Genomic DNA, 18,465 nt, shown 5'->3' with positions numbered 1-18,465 from the left:
TGTGTGTGTACTGTATTTACCTTTGAAATTAGGTACTCCGCCAACTCTGTGTGATCGAATATGGTTGACCTGGAAAAAGAGAATCAACCAAAGCTACAGCGCCTTCTGAAATTATTCACACCCCTTTACTGTTCCCACATTTTGTTGTGTTACCGACCTGCATTTAGAATTGATAAAAACATGTTTTTTGTCAGTGGCACCCACACACAATACCCCATAAAGTAAACATGGAATTATGCTGGTTTGATTTTTTTAATCAAATTCATAACAAATGGAAAGCTGAAATGTGTTGAGTCAATAAGTATTCAACCCCTTTGTTATGGATAAATAAGTTCAGGAGTAAAAATGTGCTTAACAAACCACATAATAAGTTGCATGGACTCACTCTGGGTGCAATAATAGTATTTAACATGATGTTTAAATGATTACCTCATCTCTGTACCCCACACATACAAAATATGTGTTCCTGCAGTCGAGCAGTGGATTTCAAAAACATATTTAACCACAAAGACCAGGGAGGTATTCCAAAACCTCGCAAATAAAGACACATACAGTATTGGTAGATGGGTAAAAAAAAAAAACAGACATTAAATCTCCCTTTGAGCACAGTGAAGATATTAATTAGACTTTGGATGGTGTATCAATACACCCAGTCATTACAAAGATACAGGCGTCCTTCCAGTTACAGAAGAGGAAGGAATCCGCTCAGGGGTTTTACCATGAGGCCAATGGTCATTTTAAAATGCTTATAGAGTCGAATGGTTGTGATGGGAGAAAACTGAGGCTGGATAACAACATTGTAGTTACATCCACAATACTAACATAATTGGCAGATTCAAAAGAAGGAAGCCTAAACAGAATAAAAATATTCCAAAACATGCATATTTTTAAGCATTGTGGTGACTTGACTTTACTTTGCTATATATATTTTTGGCATTTACTTTTACTTCACTACATTCCTAAAAGAAAATAATGTACTTTTTACTCCATACATTTTCCCTGAAAACCTATAGTACTCGTTTACACTTTGAATGCTTAGCAGAACAGGAAAATGGTCCAATTCAAGAGAACATCCCTGCTGTCTCTGATCTGGAGGACTCACTAAACAGAGAACATTCCTGCTGTCTCTGATCTATGGGACTCACTAAACACTTCATTTGTAAATTATATCTGGAGCGTGACCCTGGCTATCTGTGAATAAAAAAAATGTATATTGTGCTTTCTGGTTTGCCTATTGTAAAGTATTTGAAATGTGGATTACTTTTACTTTGGTATATTAGTAATTACATTTACTTTTGATATTTAAAAAACAAATACTTTCAGACTTTTACTCAAGTAGTATTTTACTGGGTGACTTTCACTTTTATTTGAGTTATTTTCTATTAAGGTTTCTTTACTTTTACACAAGTATGGCAGTTGGGTATTTTTTTCCACCACTGGCTGTTTGGGGTACTCGAAGACTAGAGTTGGGTAACACTGGCTTACACTGCCATTTTCCATATATAGACAGCACAGGAGGTTGGTGGCAACTTAATTGGGGAGGACAGGTTCGTGGTAATGGTTGAAGCGGAATGGTATCAAATACATCAAACACATGGTTTCCACATGTTTGATGTCATTCCGTTCCAGCCATTATTATGAGCCATCCTCCCCTCAGTAACCTCCACTGAGAGACAGAGAGATGTTACATTTTTTATTTATTTTATTTTACCTTTATTTAACGAGGCAAGTCAGTTAAGAACAAATTCTTATTTGTTTAATTAATTCTTCTTTTGGAAACAGTGGGTTAACTGCCTTGTTCAGGGGCAGAACGACAGATTTTTACCTTGTCAGCTCGGGGATTCGATCTTGCAACCTTTCGGTTACTAGTCCAACTCTCTAATCACTAGGCTACCTGCTGCCTGTATAAAGGTGTTATGTACCCTATATAAGGGTGTTATGTACCCTATATAAGGGTGTTATGTACCCTATACAAGGGTGCATGTACCCTATACAAGGGTATATGTACCCTATACAAGGGTGCTATGTACCCTATATAAGGGTGTTATGTACCCTATATAAGGGTGTTATGTACCCTATATAAGGGTGTTATGTACCCTATATAAGGGTGGTATGTACCCTATATAAGGGTGTTATGTACCCTATATAAGGGTGTTATGTACCCTATACAAGGGTGCTATGTAGCCTATACAAGGGTGTTATGTGCCCTATATAAGGGTGTTATGTACCCAATATAAGGGTGTTATGTGCCCTATATAAGGGTGTTATGTACCCTATATAAGGGTGTTATGTACCCTATATAAGGGTGGTATGTACCCTATATAAGGGTGTTATATACCCTTTACAAGGGCGTTATGTACCCTATACAAGGGTGCATGTGCCCTATACAAGGGTATATGTACCCTATACAAGGGTGTTATGTGCCCTATATAAGGGTGTTATGTAGCCTATATAAGGGTGTTATGTAGCCTATATAAGGGTGTTATGTCGCTCAGCGTGTTAAGAGCAGGCTTTAACATAATATGCTGCCTGACATATTTTTAGCAAAAAACCCCGGAAATGTCATATTTATGTAAGTATTCAGACCCTTTACTCAGTACTTTGTCGAAGCACCTTTGACAGTGACTCCAACATCGATTACAGCATACCCAAGTCTTCTTGGATATAATGCTACGAGCTTGGTACACCTGTATTTGGGGAGTTTCTCCCATTCTTCTCTGCAGGTCCTCGCAAGCTCTGTCATGTTGGATGGGGAGCGTTGCTGCACAGCTATTTTCAGATCTCTCTAGAGATGTACCGTCAGGTTCAAGTCCGGGTTCTGGCGGGGCCACTCAGGGACATTCAGAGACTTGTCCCGAAGACACTCCTGCATTGTTTTGTCTGTGTGCTTAGGGTCGTTGTCTTATTGGAAGGTGAGCCTTCACCCCAGACTGAGGTCCTGAGCGCTCTGGAGCAGGGTCTGAGAGTTCTTTAAATGCCATTCGGCAAACTCCAAGCGGGCTGTCATGTTAATTTTACTGAGGAGAGGCTTCCGTCTGGCCATTCTACAATAAAGACCAGATTAGTGGAGTGCTGCAGAGATGGTTGTCCTTCAGGAAGGTTCTCCCATCTTCACAGAGGAACTCTGGAACTCTGTCAGGGTAACAACCGGGATCATGGTCACCTCCCTGACCAAGGCCCTTCCCCACGATTGCTCAATTGGGAAGAGTCTTGATGGTTCCAAACTCATTCCTTTTAATAATGATGGAGGCCATTGTGTTCTTGGGGACCTTCAATGCTGCAAACATGTTTTGGTACCCTTCCCCAGATCTGTGCTTTGACACAATCTTGTCTCGGAACGCTACATAGAATTCCTTCGACCTCATGGCTTTGTTTTTGCTCTGACATGCACTGTCAACTGTGGGACCTTATATAGACAGGTATGTGCCTTTCCAAATCATGTCCAATCAATTGAATTGACCACAGGTGGACTCCAATCAAGTTGTAGAAACATCTCAACAATGATCAATGGAAATAGGATCCACCCGAGCTAAATTTCGAGTCTCATAGACAAGGGTCTGAAAACCTATGTAAATAAGGTTTTTCTAAAAACTTGTTTTCACTTTGACATTATGGGGTATTGTGATGTCATTATGGGGTATTGTGATGTCATTCGCAGAGTACGACCCTGCCTCACACAGGAAGCGGCGCAGGTCCTAATCCAGGCACTTGTCATCTCCCGTCTGGATTACTGCAACTCGCTGTTGGCTGGGCTCCCTGCCTGTGCCATCAAACCCCTACAACTCATCCAGAACGCCGCAGCCCGTCTGGTGTTCAACCTTCCCAAGTTCTCTCACATCACCCCGCTCCTCCGCTCTCTCCACTGGCTTCCAGTTGAAGCTCGCATCCGCTACAAGACCATGGTGCTTGCCTACGGAGCTGTGAGGGGAACGGCACCTCCGTACCTTCAGGCTCTGATCAGGCCCTACACCCAAACAAGGGCACTGCGTTCATCCACCTCTGGCCTGCTCGCCTCCCTACCTCTGAGGAAGCACAGTTCCCGCTCAGCCCAGTCAAAACTGTTCGCCGCTCTGGCACCCCAATGGTGGAACAAGCTCCCTCACGATGCCAGGACAGCGGAGTCAATCACCACCTTCCGGAGACACCTGAAACCCCACCTCTTTAAGGAATACCTGGGATAGGATAAAGTAATCCTTCTAACCCCCCCCCCCCTTTAAAAGATTTAGATGCACTATTGTAAAGTGGTTGTTCTACTGGATATTATAGGTGAATGCACCAATTTGTAAGTCGCTCTGGATAAGAGCGTCTGCTAAATGACTTAAATGTAAATGTAAATTATGGGGTACTGCTTAATGTTTGTGGCACAAATGGCACCTTATTCCCTACATAGTGCACTACATTTGAACAGAGCCCATATCATTCCAAAGGGCACCCTATAGACCCCTTTGGTCACTGGTCAAAAGTAGTGCACTGCTGTGTATAGGGAAGAAAGTGACTTTCTCCTTTCAACTCCTTCCATTGATCTGTACTGATCTGTAGATCTAGGCAGGGAGAATCTTTAGATGTCCATTTTTCCCATTCTACTTCTTATTGTACTACACAACAGAATTATTAGTCCGTTCGATTTTTTTTACATTTGGATCTGAAATGAAGTCAGGCTGAACATCATGAAAATAATGAGGTTTTGATTTTCCATTGACTTGTTATTAAGCGTTCATAAAACGCGTAGCTGAAGAATACAGTCTAAATAGCTAAATGTTTTTAAAAATTTTTTAAATAAAAAGCGTGTTCCTTTTCCGTTGAGTCAGAACCTGTTTCTATTCTGTTTCCTGTTGCCATCACACAGCTGTTAAATAAAGTGGATGTGAGACTGAGGCATATCCTTACGATCACAAATATAATTGAATAACCAGTCATCCCATACTTTCTTAACCACGCAGTATAGCTTTTTATATCTAAAGTATCATTCCCTTTTTTTTTCTATGAGGGTAGATATGTTATGATGTAGGTTTTAGCCAGGTGTAGCCAAGTCATGTTCCTCTTTACACAGCACACACTGCTGTTGGATAGTTACCGCGGTTACTAGTCATGGAGACAAAGGACTAGAAACATAGGACTCTGGTCAAAGGTAGCGCACAGGGTATAGGCACTAGGCTGCAATTTGGGACGCAGTCAAAAAGGTATACGTTTTGAGGCAATGTCTCTTATCTATCTTTCACTACAAATATTATTCAAGCTATTTCCCCCAGTTCTTACATTACCAAACACAAGCTTTGTCACCGAGCAACCGTTACCTTGACTCCTGAAACATGTTTGATTCTGTCACACCATAGAATAGAATGATGATTTCTTATTATGATGGATCGGTTCATGACTTTAACATTCAAAGGAATTCACGGATAAACGAACGATTGAACGAATGGATGAACAAATTAACGAACAAAAGAACAAAGTATTTCATTAATTCATTAATTAACTAATGAACAAACATGCAAATAAATGTATGGAAAATGTATGAATAAATCAAATAAATAAATGATTGAACAAAGTCTCCCACCTGTGTAAAGGTGTTTGGTAGGCTCCATCAGGTAGGTTAATGATGCTGTCCACTCTACTGTAAGAAGACAGCATCAGTTTAACTGCCTCTGTAGCTCCCTGGGAACAGGCAAAGTGCAGAGCTGTGGACCGGTCCATCTGGAGTACGGTACAATATACACACAGTGAGAACACACACATACACAGACAGACACACACACACGCACCAAACACACACACACACACACAGTGACCAGGGCTCTGGTCAAAAGTAACACACTACATAGGGAATAGGTTGCCATTTGGGATACACTCTTGGTGAGAGGTGGTAACACAAGCCCGTAGCCCTTTCCTGAAGTCAAATGACCTCATGGGTGGAATGTTATTAACGTTATTCATAATTCCATAATTAATAATACATTTAAAAAAATCTAATGCAGAAAATGGTAATTTCTATGTAAAAAAATTGTTTTATGTATATAAAGGGTCATATTGGGATGCAAACATAAAATGTTATTTATTTCAACTCTATATCTGACATGGTACAGATGTCTTCTTTTGTTAGGCCAATAACCCATAACCAAAGTAGATACCGCCGGAGAGGATGGCAGCCGTTTTACGTGCCCCCAGCCGATTGTGTTTTTTTGTTTTGTTTATTTACGTTGTTTGTAACTTATTTTTGTACATAATGTTGCCGCTACCGTCTCTTATGACCGAAAATAACTTCTGGTCATCAGAACTGCGATTACTCACCACGAACTGGCAGAATTGTCATGTCTCTTCGGCCTCTAGGTCACCTGGCTGCTCGTTATGGCACACACCTGTCACCATCATTACGTGCACCTGCACATCGTCAGACTCACCTGGACTCAATCACTTACTTGATTACCTTCCCTATATATTTCACTCCCTTTGGTTCCTTCCCCAGGCATCACTGTTTCTGTTTCTATGTCATGTCTGTGCGTTGTTCATGGTTTCTTGTTTTGTATTACTGTATGTTACGTTCATTTATTAAAGCACTCACTCCCTGAACTTGCTTCCCAACTCTCAGTGCACTCGTTACAAGAATCCTCTTTTTCCTTTCACGACTCTGACGAGCCCAACGCGAAGCATTCACTGCTTCCTCGGGAACAGGCTCCGATCCCCGTGATCTGCGTGAAGAGGAGGCGGAGAAAGAGGCGGCGAATGTCGGGCTGCCTTCTGAGAATTCGCAGGCGATTGAATAAACCCCCACTTCCCTCCATTCTGCTTGCAAACGTGCAATCTTTGGACAATAAAATCGCCGAGTTACGTGGAGGACTAAACTACCAACGGGACATTCCAAACTGTACCATCTTATTCTTCACGGAGTCGTGGCTGAATGACAACATCAACATAAAACATACAACATACTGGTTTTTGATGTACCGGCAGGATGGAACAGCGGCATCTGGCAAGATAAGGGGAGGCGGTCTATGTATTTTTTTGTAAACAACAGCTGGTGAACAATACCTGAGGAAGTCTCAAACTATTGCTCGCCTGAGGTAGAGTATCTCATGATAAGCTGTAGACCACACTACCTACTGAGAGAGTTTTCATATGTATTCTTGTTAGCTGTTACTGTACATACCACGACAGTCAGAGGCTGGCACTAAGACAGCATTGAATGAGCTGTATTCCGCAGTAAGCAAACAAGAAAACGCTCACCCAGAGGCGGCGCTCCTAGTAGCCGGAGACTTTAATGCAGGGAAACTTAAATCCGTTTTACCAAATTTGTACCAGCATTTTAAATGTGCAAACAGAGGAAAAAGAACTCTGGACCACCTTTACTCCACACACAGAGACACATACTAAGTTCTCCCTCGCCCTCCAATTGGCAAATCTGACAATAATTCTATCCTCCTGATTCCTGCTTACAAGCAAACATTAAAGGAGGAAGCAGTGACTAGATCAATAAAAAAGTGGTGAAAGGAAGCTACAGGACTGTTTTGCTAGCACAGAATGGAATATGTTCCAGGATTCCTCCGATGGCATTGAGGAGTACACCACCTCAGTCATTGGCTTCATCAATAAGTGCATTGATGACGTCATCCCCACAGTGACTGTACTTACATACCCCAACCAGAAGCCATGAATTACAGGCAGCATCCGCACTGAGCTAAAGGCTAGAGCTGGCGCTTTCAAGGAGCGGGACTCTAACACGGGAAGCTTATAAGAAATCCCGCTATGACCTCCGACGAACCATCAAACAGGCAATGCGTCAATACATGACTAAGATTGAATCATACTACACCGGCTCTGATGCTCGTCGGATGTGGCAGGGCTTGCAAACCATTACAGACAACAAAGGGAAGCACAGCCAAGAGCTGACCAGTGACACAAGACTACCAGACGAGCTAAACTACTTTTATACTTATTTGCTTTGAGGCAAGCAACATTAACATGCATGAGAGCACCAGAAGTTTCGGAAGCCTGTGTGATCACACTCTCCGCAGACGATGTGAGTAAGACCTTTAAACAGGTCAAAATTCACAAGGCCGCAGTGCCAGACGGATTACCAGGACGTGTACTGCGAACATGCACTGACCAACTGGCAAGTGTCTTCACTGACATTTTAAACCTCTTCCTGTCCGAGTCTGTAATACCAACATGTTTCAAGCAAACCACCATAGTCCCTGTGCCCAAGAACACTAAGGTAACCTGCCTAAACGACTACCGACCTGTAGCACTCACATCTGCTCTACACCTGCATTGCTTGCTGTTTGGGGTTTTAGGCTGGGTTTCTGTACAGCACTTTGAGATATCAGCTGATGTAAGAAGGGCTATATAAATACATTTGATTTGATTTGATCTGTAGCCATGAAGTGCTTTGAAAAGCTGGTCATGGCTCACATCAATACCATCATCCCAGAAACCCTAGACCCACTCCAATTTGCATACGGCCCCAACAGATCCACAGATGATGCAATCTCTATTGCACTTCACACTGCCCTTTCCCACCTGGACAAAAAGGAACATCTATGTGAGAATGCATTTCATTGACTACAGTTCAGCGTTCAACACCATAGTGCCCTCAAAGCTCATCAGTAAACTAAGGGACTAAACACCTCCCTCTGCAACTGGATCCTGGACTTCCTGACGGGCCGCCCCCAGGTGGTAAGGGTAGGTAACAACACATCTGCCACACTGATCCTCAACACGGGGGCCCCTCAGGGGTGCGTGCTCAGTCCCCTCCTGTACTACCTGTTCACTCATGACTGCACGGCCAGGCACAACTTCATTAAATTTGCCGATGACACAACAGTGGTAGGCCTGATCAACGACAATGACGAGACATCCTATAGAGAGGAGGTCACAGACCTGGCAGTGTGGTGCCAGGACAACAAACTCTCCCTCAACGTAAGCAACACAAAGGAGATGATTGTGGACTACAGGAAAAAGAGGACCGAGCACGCCCCCATTCTCATCGACGGGGCTGCAGTGGAGCAGGTTGTGAGCTTCAAGTTCCTTGGTGTCCACATCACCAACAAACTAACATGGTCCAATTACACCAAGACAGTCATGAAGAGGGCACAACAAAACCTATTCCCCCTCAGGAGACTGAGAAGATTTGGCATGGGTCCTCAGATCCTCAAAAGGTTCTACAGCTGCACCATCGAGAGCATCCTGACTGGTTGCATCACTGCCTGGTATGGCAACTGTTCAGCCTCTGACCGCAAGGCACTACAGATGGTAGTGCGAACGGCCCAGTACATCACTGGGGCCAAGCTTCCTGCCATCCAGGACCTATATAATAGGCAGTGTCAGAGGAAGGCCCATAAAACGTGTCAAAGACTCCAGCCGCAACAGCCACCCCAGTCATAGACTGTTCTCTCTGTTACCGCATGGCAAGCGGTAACAGAGCGCCAAGTCTAGTTCCAAGATGCTTCTAAACAGCTTCTACCCCCAAACCATAAGACTCCTGAACATCTAGTCAAATGGCTAACCAGACTATTTGCAGTGCCCCCCCCCCCCCCCCCATCACCCTCTCTTTACACCACTGCTACTCTCTGTTGTCATCTATGCATAGTAACTTTAATAATTCTACCTACGTGTACATACTACCTCGACTAACCGGTGCCCCGGCACATTGACTCTGTACCGGCACCCCCCTGTATATAGTCTCACTATTGGTTTTTCACCGCTGCTCTTTTGTTACTTTTATCTCTTATTCTTATCCATATTTTTTGGAAACTGCATTGTCGGTTAGGGGCTCGTAAGTAAGCATTTCACTGTAAGGTCTACACCTGTTGTATTCGGCCCATGTGACTAATACGATTTGATTTGATTTGTTTAAGACTATTAAGAAACGGTGTGTGTGACCCTGATTTAGACCTTCGCGGTAAAATGTTAAGCGGTCATAAGCATGAAGGGCAGGAACAGAGCAGAGATCTCCCCACTCCACTCAGCTCCACACCACATGCCATTCAGTATAGTAAGTGGATGTCAGTACAGGAAGTGGAGGTCAGTACAGGAAGTGGAGGTCAGAACAGTAAGTGGAGATCAGTACAGGAAGTGGAGGTCAGTACAGGAAGTGGAGGTCAGAACAGGAAGTGGAGGTCAGTACAGGAAGTGGAGGTCAGAACAGTAAGTGGAGGTCAGAACAGTAAGTGGAGGTTTTTCCTAGCCACCGTGCTTCTACACCTGCATTGCTTGCTGTTTGGGGTTTTAAGCTGGGTTTCTGTACAGCACTTTGAGATATCAGCTCATGTAAGAAGGGCTTTTTAAATAAATTTGATTTGATTTGATTTGGAGGTCAGTACATTAAGTAGAGGTCAGTACAGTAAGTAGAGGTCAGTACAGTAAATAGAGATCAGTACAGTAAGTAGAGGTCAGTACAGTAAGTAGAGCTCAGTACAGGAAGTGGAGGTCAGTACAGGAAGTGGAGGTCAGTACAGTAAGTGTCATTTGGAAAGCAATCTTACAGATGGTGGGATCAGTCCCAGACTCTGCTACACCGGTGGAGTGGGAGTAGAGATTATAAATCCTAAAATAAAATGATTATTTGCCTGGAATATCCTGAGGAGATCATTACTTAAGCGTGTGGTCTTCTGGTGCAGTCCAATGAGCCCCTCATCTAAACGAATGAATAAATGAATTTCCTAGATTAGAAATACCAATCATATGATCACATATGTTGATGTACCTGATTCTGAACCAATGATATGATCCCTTCTGTTACCTGTTTCTGAACCAATCATATGATCCCATATGTTGATGTACCTGATTCTGAACCAATCATATGATCCCTTATGTTGATTTACCTGTTTCTGAACCAATCATATGATCCCATATGTTGATGTACCTGATTCTGAACCAATCATATGATCCCTTATGTTGATTTACCTGTTTCTGAACCAATCATATGATCCCATATGTTGATGTACCTGATTCTGAACCAATCATATGATCACATATGTTTATGTTCCTGTTTCTGAACCAATCATATAATCTCTTCTGTTACCTGTTGCTGGTCAATCTTAGCTCCTTTCTGGATGCAGAACTTAATGATGTCCACGTTTCCTCCCCTGACCGCCATGTGCAGAGGACTACAGCACGACTTATCCAGGACGTTAATGTGTTCCTCTATGGAATGACCCATCTCTTCTCCTGGACAACACACAAACACAGGAGTGTTCATTTCATAGCCAGCACCTGAAAGTCAGTGGATGTGTGTACACTGCATTTGAAACTAAACTCACACACAAAGAGTGGATCTCAATAGTAGGGTTGTTGTGGTGACCGGCAGTCATGAGTCACGAGTCTTATGCACTCTGGACTTGCGTTGGTAGTACCCAACTCGCTAACGATCATCAGGTCCTAATGGCCTGGTGCTCAGGGCTCTATTGTCCCTCTAACCACTCTGACGTCAATGCAAGCACATTGAAAATCACATCAAAAACACATCACCAAAACAGAATCAGGCTTTTAAAACTCACCTCACTGTGATTGGTCAATTTGAAGAAAGAAGTTCAACAACAGAGACTAAGTGTAAAACATGGTCGTTGTGGATGTTGTTTCAAAGCCAAACACAACAAAATGGATGCCGCTTTCTAGGGTGACGACTAATTCAAAACACCTATTAGAGCTTATATATATATATACACACTACTGTTCAAGAGTTTGGGGTCACTTAGAAATGTCCTTGTTTTTGAAAGAAAAGCACATTTTTTGTCCATTAAAATAAATCAAATTGATCAGAAATACAGTGTAGACATTGTTAATGTTGTAAATGACTATTGTAGCTGGAAACAGCTTTTTTTTAATGGAATATCTACATAGGCGTACAGAGGCCCATTATCAGCATCCATCACTCCTGTGTTCCAATGGGACATTGTGTTAGCTAATCTAAGTTGATCATCATCATCATTTTATTTTTATTTTTTTTCTACTGTATTATTGACTGTATGTTGTTTACTCCATGTGTAACTCTGTGTTGTTGTATGTTGTCGAACTGCTTTGCTTTATCTTGGCCAGGTCGCAATTGTAAATGAGAACTTGTTCTCAACTTGCCTACCTGGTTAAATAAAGGTGAAATAAAATAAATAAATAAAAAAAAATTTAAAAGGCTAATTGATCATTAGAAAACCCTTTTGCAATTATGTTAGCACAGCTGAAAACTTTTGTGCTGAATAAAGAAGCAATAAAACGGGCCTCATTTAGACTAGTTGTGTATCTGGAGCATCAGCATTTATGGGTTTGATTACAGGCTCAAAAGGGCCAGAAACAAATAACTTTCTTCTGAAACTCGTCAGTCTATTCTTGTTCTGAGAAATTAAGGCTATTCCTTGTGAGAAATTGCCAAGAAACTGAAGATCTTGTACAACGCTGTGTCCTACTCCCTTCACAGAACAGAGCAAACTGGCTCTAACCAGAATAGAAAGAGTGGGAGGCCCCGGTGCACAACTGAGCAAGAGGACAAGTACATTAGAGTGTCTAGTTTGAGAAACAGACGCCTCACAAGTCCTAAACGGGCAGCTTCGTTAAATAGTACCCGCAAAACACCAGTCTCAAAGTCAACAGTGAAGAGAGGCAACTCCGGGATGCTGGCCTTCTAGGTAAAGTTCCTCTGTCTAGTTTCTGTGTTCTTTTGCCCATCTTAATCTTTTATTTTTATTGGCCAGTCTGAGATATGGCTTTTTCAAATCAAGTTCGCTTTGTAGGCAGCATGTGCTGCACCAGAATCACATGTTCTCCTCTGTTTTATCACGGTTTGAAAGTTGTGCAGTATATCCAGGCCATATACAGTATGAAAGCACATCTATGGGCATTTATAATGGAAAAATCATTTGGGCTTTTTGGGCTTGGGTTCATTAAATGTCATTAATGTAGGGCTCATTAAACGTTGTTAACGTAGGGCTCATTAAACGTTGTTAACGTAGGGCTCATTAAACGTTGTTAATGTAGGGCTCATTAAACGTTGTTAATGTAGGGCTCATTAAACGTTGTTAATGTAGGGCTCATTAAACGTTGTTAACGTAGGGCTCATTAAACGTTGTTAATGTAGGGCTCATTAAACGTTGTTAATGTAGGGCTCATTAAACGTTGTTAACGTAGGGCTCATTAAACATTGTTAACGTAGGGCTCATTAAATGTCGTTAATGTAGGGCTCATTAAACGTTGTTAATGTATGGCTCATTAAACGTTGTTGATGTAGGGTTCATTAAACGTTGTTAATGTAGGGCTCATTAAACGTTGTTAATGTATGGCTCATTAAACGTTGTTGATGTAGGGCTCATTAAACGTTGTTAACATAGGGCTCATTAAACGTTGTTAATGTATGGCTCATTAAACGTTGTTAATGTATGGCTCATTAAACGTTGTTAACGTAGGGCTCATTAAACGTTGTTAATGTATGGCTCATTAAACGTTGTTAATGTATGGCTCATTAAACGTTGTTAACGTAGGGCTCATTAAACGTTGTTAATGTATGGCTCATTAAACGTTGTTAATGTAGGGCTCATTAAACGTTGTTAATGTATGGCTCATTAAACGTTGTTAATGTAGGGCTCATTAAACGTTGTTAATGTAGGGCTCATTAAACGTTGTTAATGTAGGGCTCATTAAACGTTGTTAATGTAGGGCTCATTAAACGTTGTTAACGTAGGGTTCATTAAACGTTGTTAACGTAGGGCTCATTAAATGTATTTAATATATGTCTCATCAGGCTCAGGTAGCATCAGGTTGGAATCTTCATGCTGGTAAAAACTCTAATCAAATCCAGACATATTTATATGCTTTTGAATGTCACTTCTGGTTTTGTTGGGAAATACAGTGTTACTCAGGATGGAACATTTGTAAAATACCAGGAAAATATTCAACACTAATGTTCCTAAGTGTCTTCCTGTCCTGTTCTTGGTCCTTCTCTTGCGTCCTTCTCTTGAGACCAGACACTACACGGAGAGCTGTTCTGTTGAGACCAGACACTACACGGAGAGCTGTTCTGTTGAGACCAGACACTACACGGAGAGCTGTTCTGTTGAGACCAGACACTACACGGAGAGCTGTTCTGTTGAGACCAGACACTACACGGAGAGCTGTTCTGTTGAGACCAGACACTACACGGAGAGCTGTTCTGTTGAGACCAGACACTACACGGAGAGCTGTTCTGTTGAGACCAGACACTACACGGAGAGCTGTTCTGTTGAGACCAGACACTACACGGAGAGCTGTTCTGTTGAGGCCAGACACTACACGGAGAGCTGTTCTGTTGAGGGCAGACACTACACGGAGAGTTGTTCTGTTGAGGCCAGACACTACACGGAAAGCTGTTCTGTTGAGGCCAGACACTACACGGAGAGCTGTTCTGTTGAGGCCAGACACTACACGGAGAGCTGTTCTGTTGAGGCCAGACACTACACGGAGAGCTGTTCTGTTGAGGCCAGACACTACACGGAGAGCTGTTCTGTTGAGACCAGACACTACACGGAAAGCTGTTCTGTTGAGGCCAGACACTACACGGAGTGCTGTTCTGTTGAGGCCAGACACTACACGGAGAGCTGTTCTGTTGAGGCCAGACACTACACGGAGAGCTGTTCTGTTGAGGCCAGACACTACACGGAGAGCTGTTCTGTTGAGGCCAGACACTACACGGAAAGCTGTTCTGTTGAGACCAGACACTACACGGAGAGCTGTTCTGTTGAGGCCAGACACTACACGGAGAGCTGTTCTGTTGAGGACAGACACTACACGGAAAGCTGTTCTGTTGACACCAGACACTACACGGAAAGCTGTTCTGTTGAGACCAGACACTACACGGAGAGCTGTTCTGTTGAGGCCAGACACTACATGGAGAGCTGTTCTGTTGAGACCAGACACTACACGGAGAGCTGTTCTGTTGAGGCCAGACACTACACGGAGAGCTGTTCTGTTGAGGCCAGACACTACACGGAGAGCTGTTCTGTTGAGGCCAGACACTACACGGAAAGCTGTTCTGTTGAGGCCAGACACTACACGGAAAGCTGTTCTGTTGAGGCCAGACACTACACGGAAAGCTGTTCTGTTGAGACCAGACACTACACGGAGAGCTGTTCTGTTGAGGCCAGACACTACACGGAAAGCTGTTCTGTTGAGGCCAGACACTACACGGAAAGCTGTTCTTTTGGGGCCAGACACTACACGGAGAGCTGTTCTGTTGAGACCAGACACTACACGGAGAGCTGTTCTGTTGAGGCCAGACACTACACGGAAAGCTGTTCTGTTGAGGCCAGACACTACACGGAGAGCTGTTCTGTTGAGGCCAGACACTACACGGAGAGCTGTTCTGTTGAGGCCAGACACTACACGGAGAGCTGTTCTGTTGAGGCCAGACACTACACGGAAAGCTGTTCTGTTGAGGCCAGACACTACACGGAGTGCTGTTCTGTTGAGGCCAGACACTACACGGAGAGCTGTTCTGTTGAGGCCAGACACTACACGGAGAGCTGTTCTGTTGAGGCCAGACACTACACGGAGAGCTGTTCTGTTGAGGCCAGACACTACACGGAAAGCTGTTCTGTTGAGACCAGACACTACACGGAGAGCTGTTCTGTTGAGGCCAGACACTACACGGAGAGCTGTTCTGTTGAGGACAGACACTACACGGAAAGCTGTTCTGTTGAGACCAGACACTACATGGAAAGCTGTTCTGTTGAGACCAGACACTACACGGAGAGCTGTTCTGTTGAGGCCAGACACTACATGGAGAGCTGTTCTGTTGAGACCAGACACTACACGGAGAGCTGTTCTGTTGAGGCCAGACACTACACGGAGAGCTGTTCTGTTGAGGCCAGACACTACACGGAGAGCTGTTCTGTTGAGGCCAGACACTACACGGAAAGCTGTTCTGTTGAGGCCAGACACTACACGGAAAGCTGTTCTGTTGAGGCCAGACACTACATGGAAAGCTGTTCTGTTGAGACCAGACACTACACGGAGAGCTGTTCTGTTGAGGCCAGACACTACACGGAAAGCTGTTCTGTTGAGGCCAGACACTACATGGAAAGCTGTTCTTTTGGGGCCAGACACTACACGGAGAGCTGTTCTGTTGAGACCAGACACTACACGGAGAGCTGTTCTGTTGAGGCCAGACACTACATGGAGAGCTGTTCTGTTGAGACCAGACACTACACGGAGAGCTGTTCTGTTGAGGCCAGACACTACACGGAGAGCTGTTCTGTTGAGGCCAGACACTACACGGAAAGCTGTTCTGTTGAGACCAGACACTACACGGAGAGCTGTTCTGTTGAGGCCAGACACTACACGGAAAGCTGTTCTGTTGAGGCCAGACACTACACGGAAAGCTGTTCTGTTGAGGCCAGACACTACATGGAAAGCTGTTCTGTTGAGACCAGACACTACACGGAGAGCTGTTCTGTTGAGGCCAGACACTACACAGAAAGCTGTTCTGTTGAGGCCAGACACTACATGGAAAGCTGTTCTTTTGGGGCCAGACACTACACGGAGAGCTGTTCTGTTGAGACCAGACACTACACGGAGAGCTGTTCTGTTGAGGCCAGACACTACACGGAAAGCTGTTCTGTTGAGGCCAGACACTACACGGAAAGCTGTTCTGTTGAGGCCAGACACTACACGGAAAGCTGTTCTGTTGAGGCCAGACACTACACGGAGAGCTGTTCTGTTTACAGGAGATACACTAAGTTGAACTTCTAAGTTATCAGTGTATATCATGTTCAAGATAATTACTCTATACTGTGTTCTGTTTTTTCTTTCAGTTTAATGGAAACTAGGATGACAAGTGAACGATCATCTGAGTATTCTAACTCAACTCATTTCCCCTTAGTCTTGCCATCTGTGGATATCTGGCTAGGCCTGGCCTTAAGAATGTGAATTCTCATTTGGTCCAACTCTGACGACAGAACCTTCACAAATATTTAGCTGTTGGATTAAACACATCCTGTGTCCTGTTATGATGATGTGTAAACAGGTTTGGTAAACAGTGAGTCCGTGATGTGATCTCTGGTTTTTCGTGTGGCTCCGTGGATGACCATTCTGACACAAAATGACCGCCGTGTAAAAGTCAGTGCAAAGAGGAACAACGTTGATGGGGGGTGTGGGCCACAATAAAATCTGACTTCATCAAAGGGGGTCCGCAGTGGCTCACGGGTCTGCATACCTACTTCCATACCCACACATGTATTCATAGCTGGCCCTAGCTTTTTGGAGGTCCTAAGCAACAACAAAAATGTCCCCCACCTTGCAAGCAAAACATTTTAGCGGTCCCCCTTCCTGACAGCGGAGAGGACATTTTTTAAATTAAAAAGGTTTTAGAGTTAAAGGGTAGGGAGCATGAGTTTTACTCACCAAAGTAACAACACTGTGTAGTTAAAGACTTAGTAACTTAGTTGTAGTTACGATCTGGTTAAAGACATAGTTATATTTTGAGGTTTTTAACCTATTTAATAACATAAGTACAGATATCTTCGGAACTACCCACAATGCACTGTTTCTCAACGTCATATGGAGAACCTGTGCTATGTAGCTGGTTCCAGCTGGCTAAGGTTAGATACTAGCCATGTTAGCATGTAATTACATTCCAAACCAAGTGTTTTAGACGCTGGTGAGCTACAATGTACATCCACGAAAAAGAGACCATAGAGCTAAATTCATTCAAACCTGCATCTGCTCTTCTCCTCTGTGTTTGGCAGCTGTAGTGGTATATATAGATACAATGCCAAAAGTATGTGGATACCCCTTCAAATTAGTGTTTTTGGATATTTCAGCCACACCCGTTGCTGACCGGTGTATAAAAATCGAGCACACCGCCATGCAATCTCCATAGACAAACATTGGCAGTAGAATAGCCCGTACTGAAGAGCTCAGTGACTTTGAAAGTGGCAGCGTCATAGGATGCCACTTTTCATCAGATCGTCAAGTCTCTGCCCTGCTAGAGCTGCCCCGGTCAACTGTAAGTGTTGTTATTGTGAAGTGGAAACGTCTAGGAGCAACAACGGCTCAGCCACGAAGTGGTAGGCCACATAAGTTCACAGAATGTCACCGTCGAGTGCAGAAGCGCATTGCACATAAAAATCATCTGTCCTTGATTGCAACACTCACTACCGTGTTCCAAACTGCCTCTGGAAGCAACGTCAGTCAGCACAACGGCTGTTCGCCAGGAGCTCCATGAAATGGGCTTCCATGGCCAAGCAGCCGCACACAAGCATAAGATCACCATTCGCAATGCCAAGCTACGGCTGGAGTGGTGTAAAGCTCGCCGCCATTGGACTCTGGAGCAGTGGAAATTCTCTGGAGTGATCAATCATGCTTCACCATCTAGCATTCCGACGGATGAATCTTGGTTTGGCGGATGCCAAGAGAACACTACCAGCCCCAATGCATAGTGCCAACTGTAAAGTTTGGTGGAAGGAATAATAATGGTCCTGGGCATTTTTACATGGTTTGGGCTAGGCCCCT

The 18,465-nt window shown here is 43.7% G+C and overlaps 1 protein-coding gene across 1 annotated transcript in view; it reads right to left on the bottom strand.

The window, feature by feature from the left end:
• LOC115195331 (transient receptor potential cation channel subfamily A member 1-like) overlaps positions 1 to 18,465 on the bottom strand; it is an 87,067-nt gene that overhangs the window by 39,910 nt on the left and 28,692 nt on the right. The window contains exons 7-9 of the mRNA XM_029755108.1: positions 11,018 to 11,163; positions 5,558 to 5,694; positions 21 to 69 (exon numbers count right to left, since the gene is read on the bottom strand). Coding sequence (XP_029610968.1) covers positions 21 to 69; positions 5,558 to 5,694; positions 11,018 to 11,163 — 332 coding nt within the window. The remainder of the gene's footprint in view (positions 1 to 20; positions 70 to 5,557; positions 5,695 to 11,017; positions 11,164 to 18,465) is intronic.

Source organism: Salmo trutta, chromosome 6 (genome assembly GCF_901001165.1).
Source record: "Salmo trutta chromosome 6, fSalTru1.1, whole genome shotgun sequence".
Classification (NCBI taxonomy): Eukaryota; Metazoa; Chordata; class Actinopteri; order Salmoniformes; family Salmonidae; genus Salmo; species Salmo trutta.
Note: the sequence above shows the minus strand (reverse complement) of the source record. Positions and strands in the feature narration are given on the sequence as shown.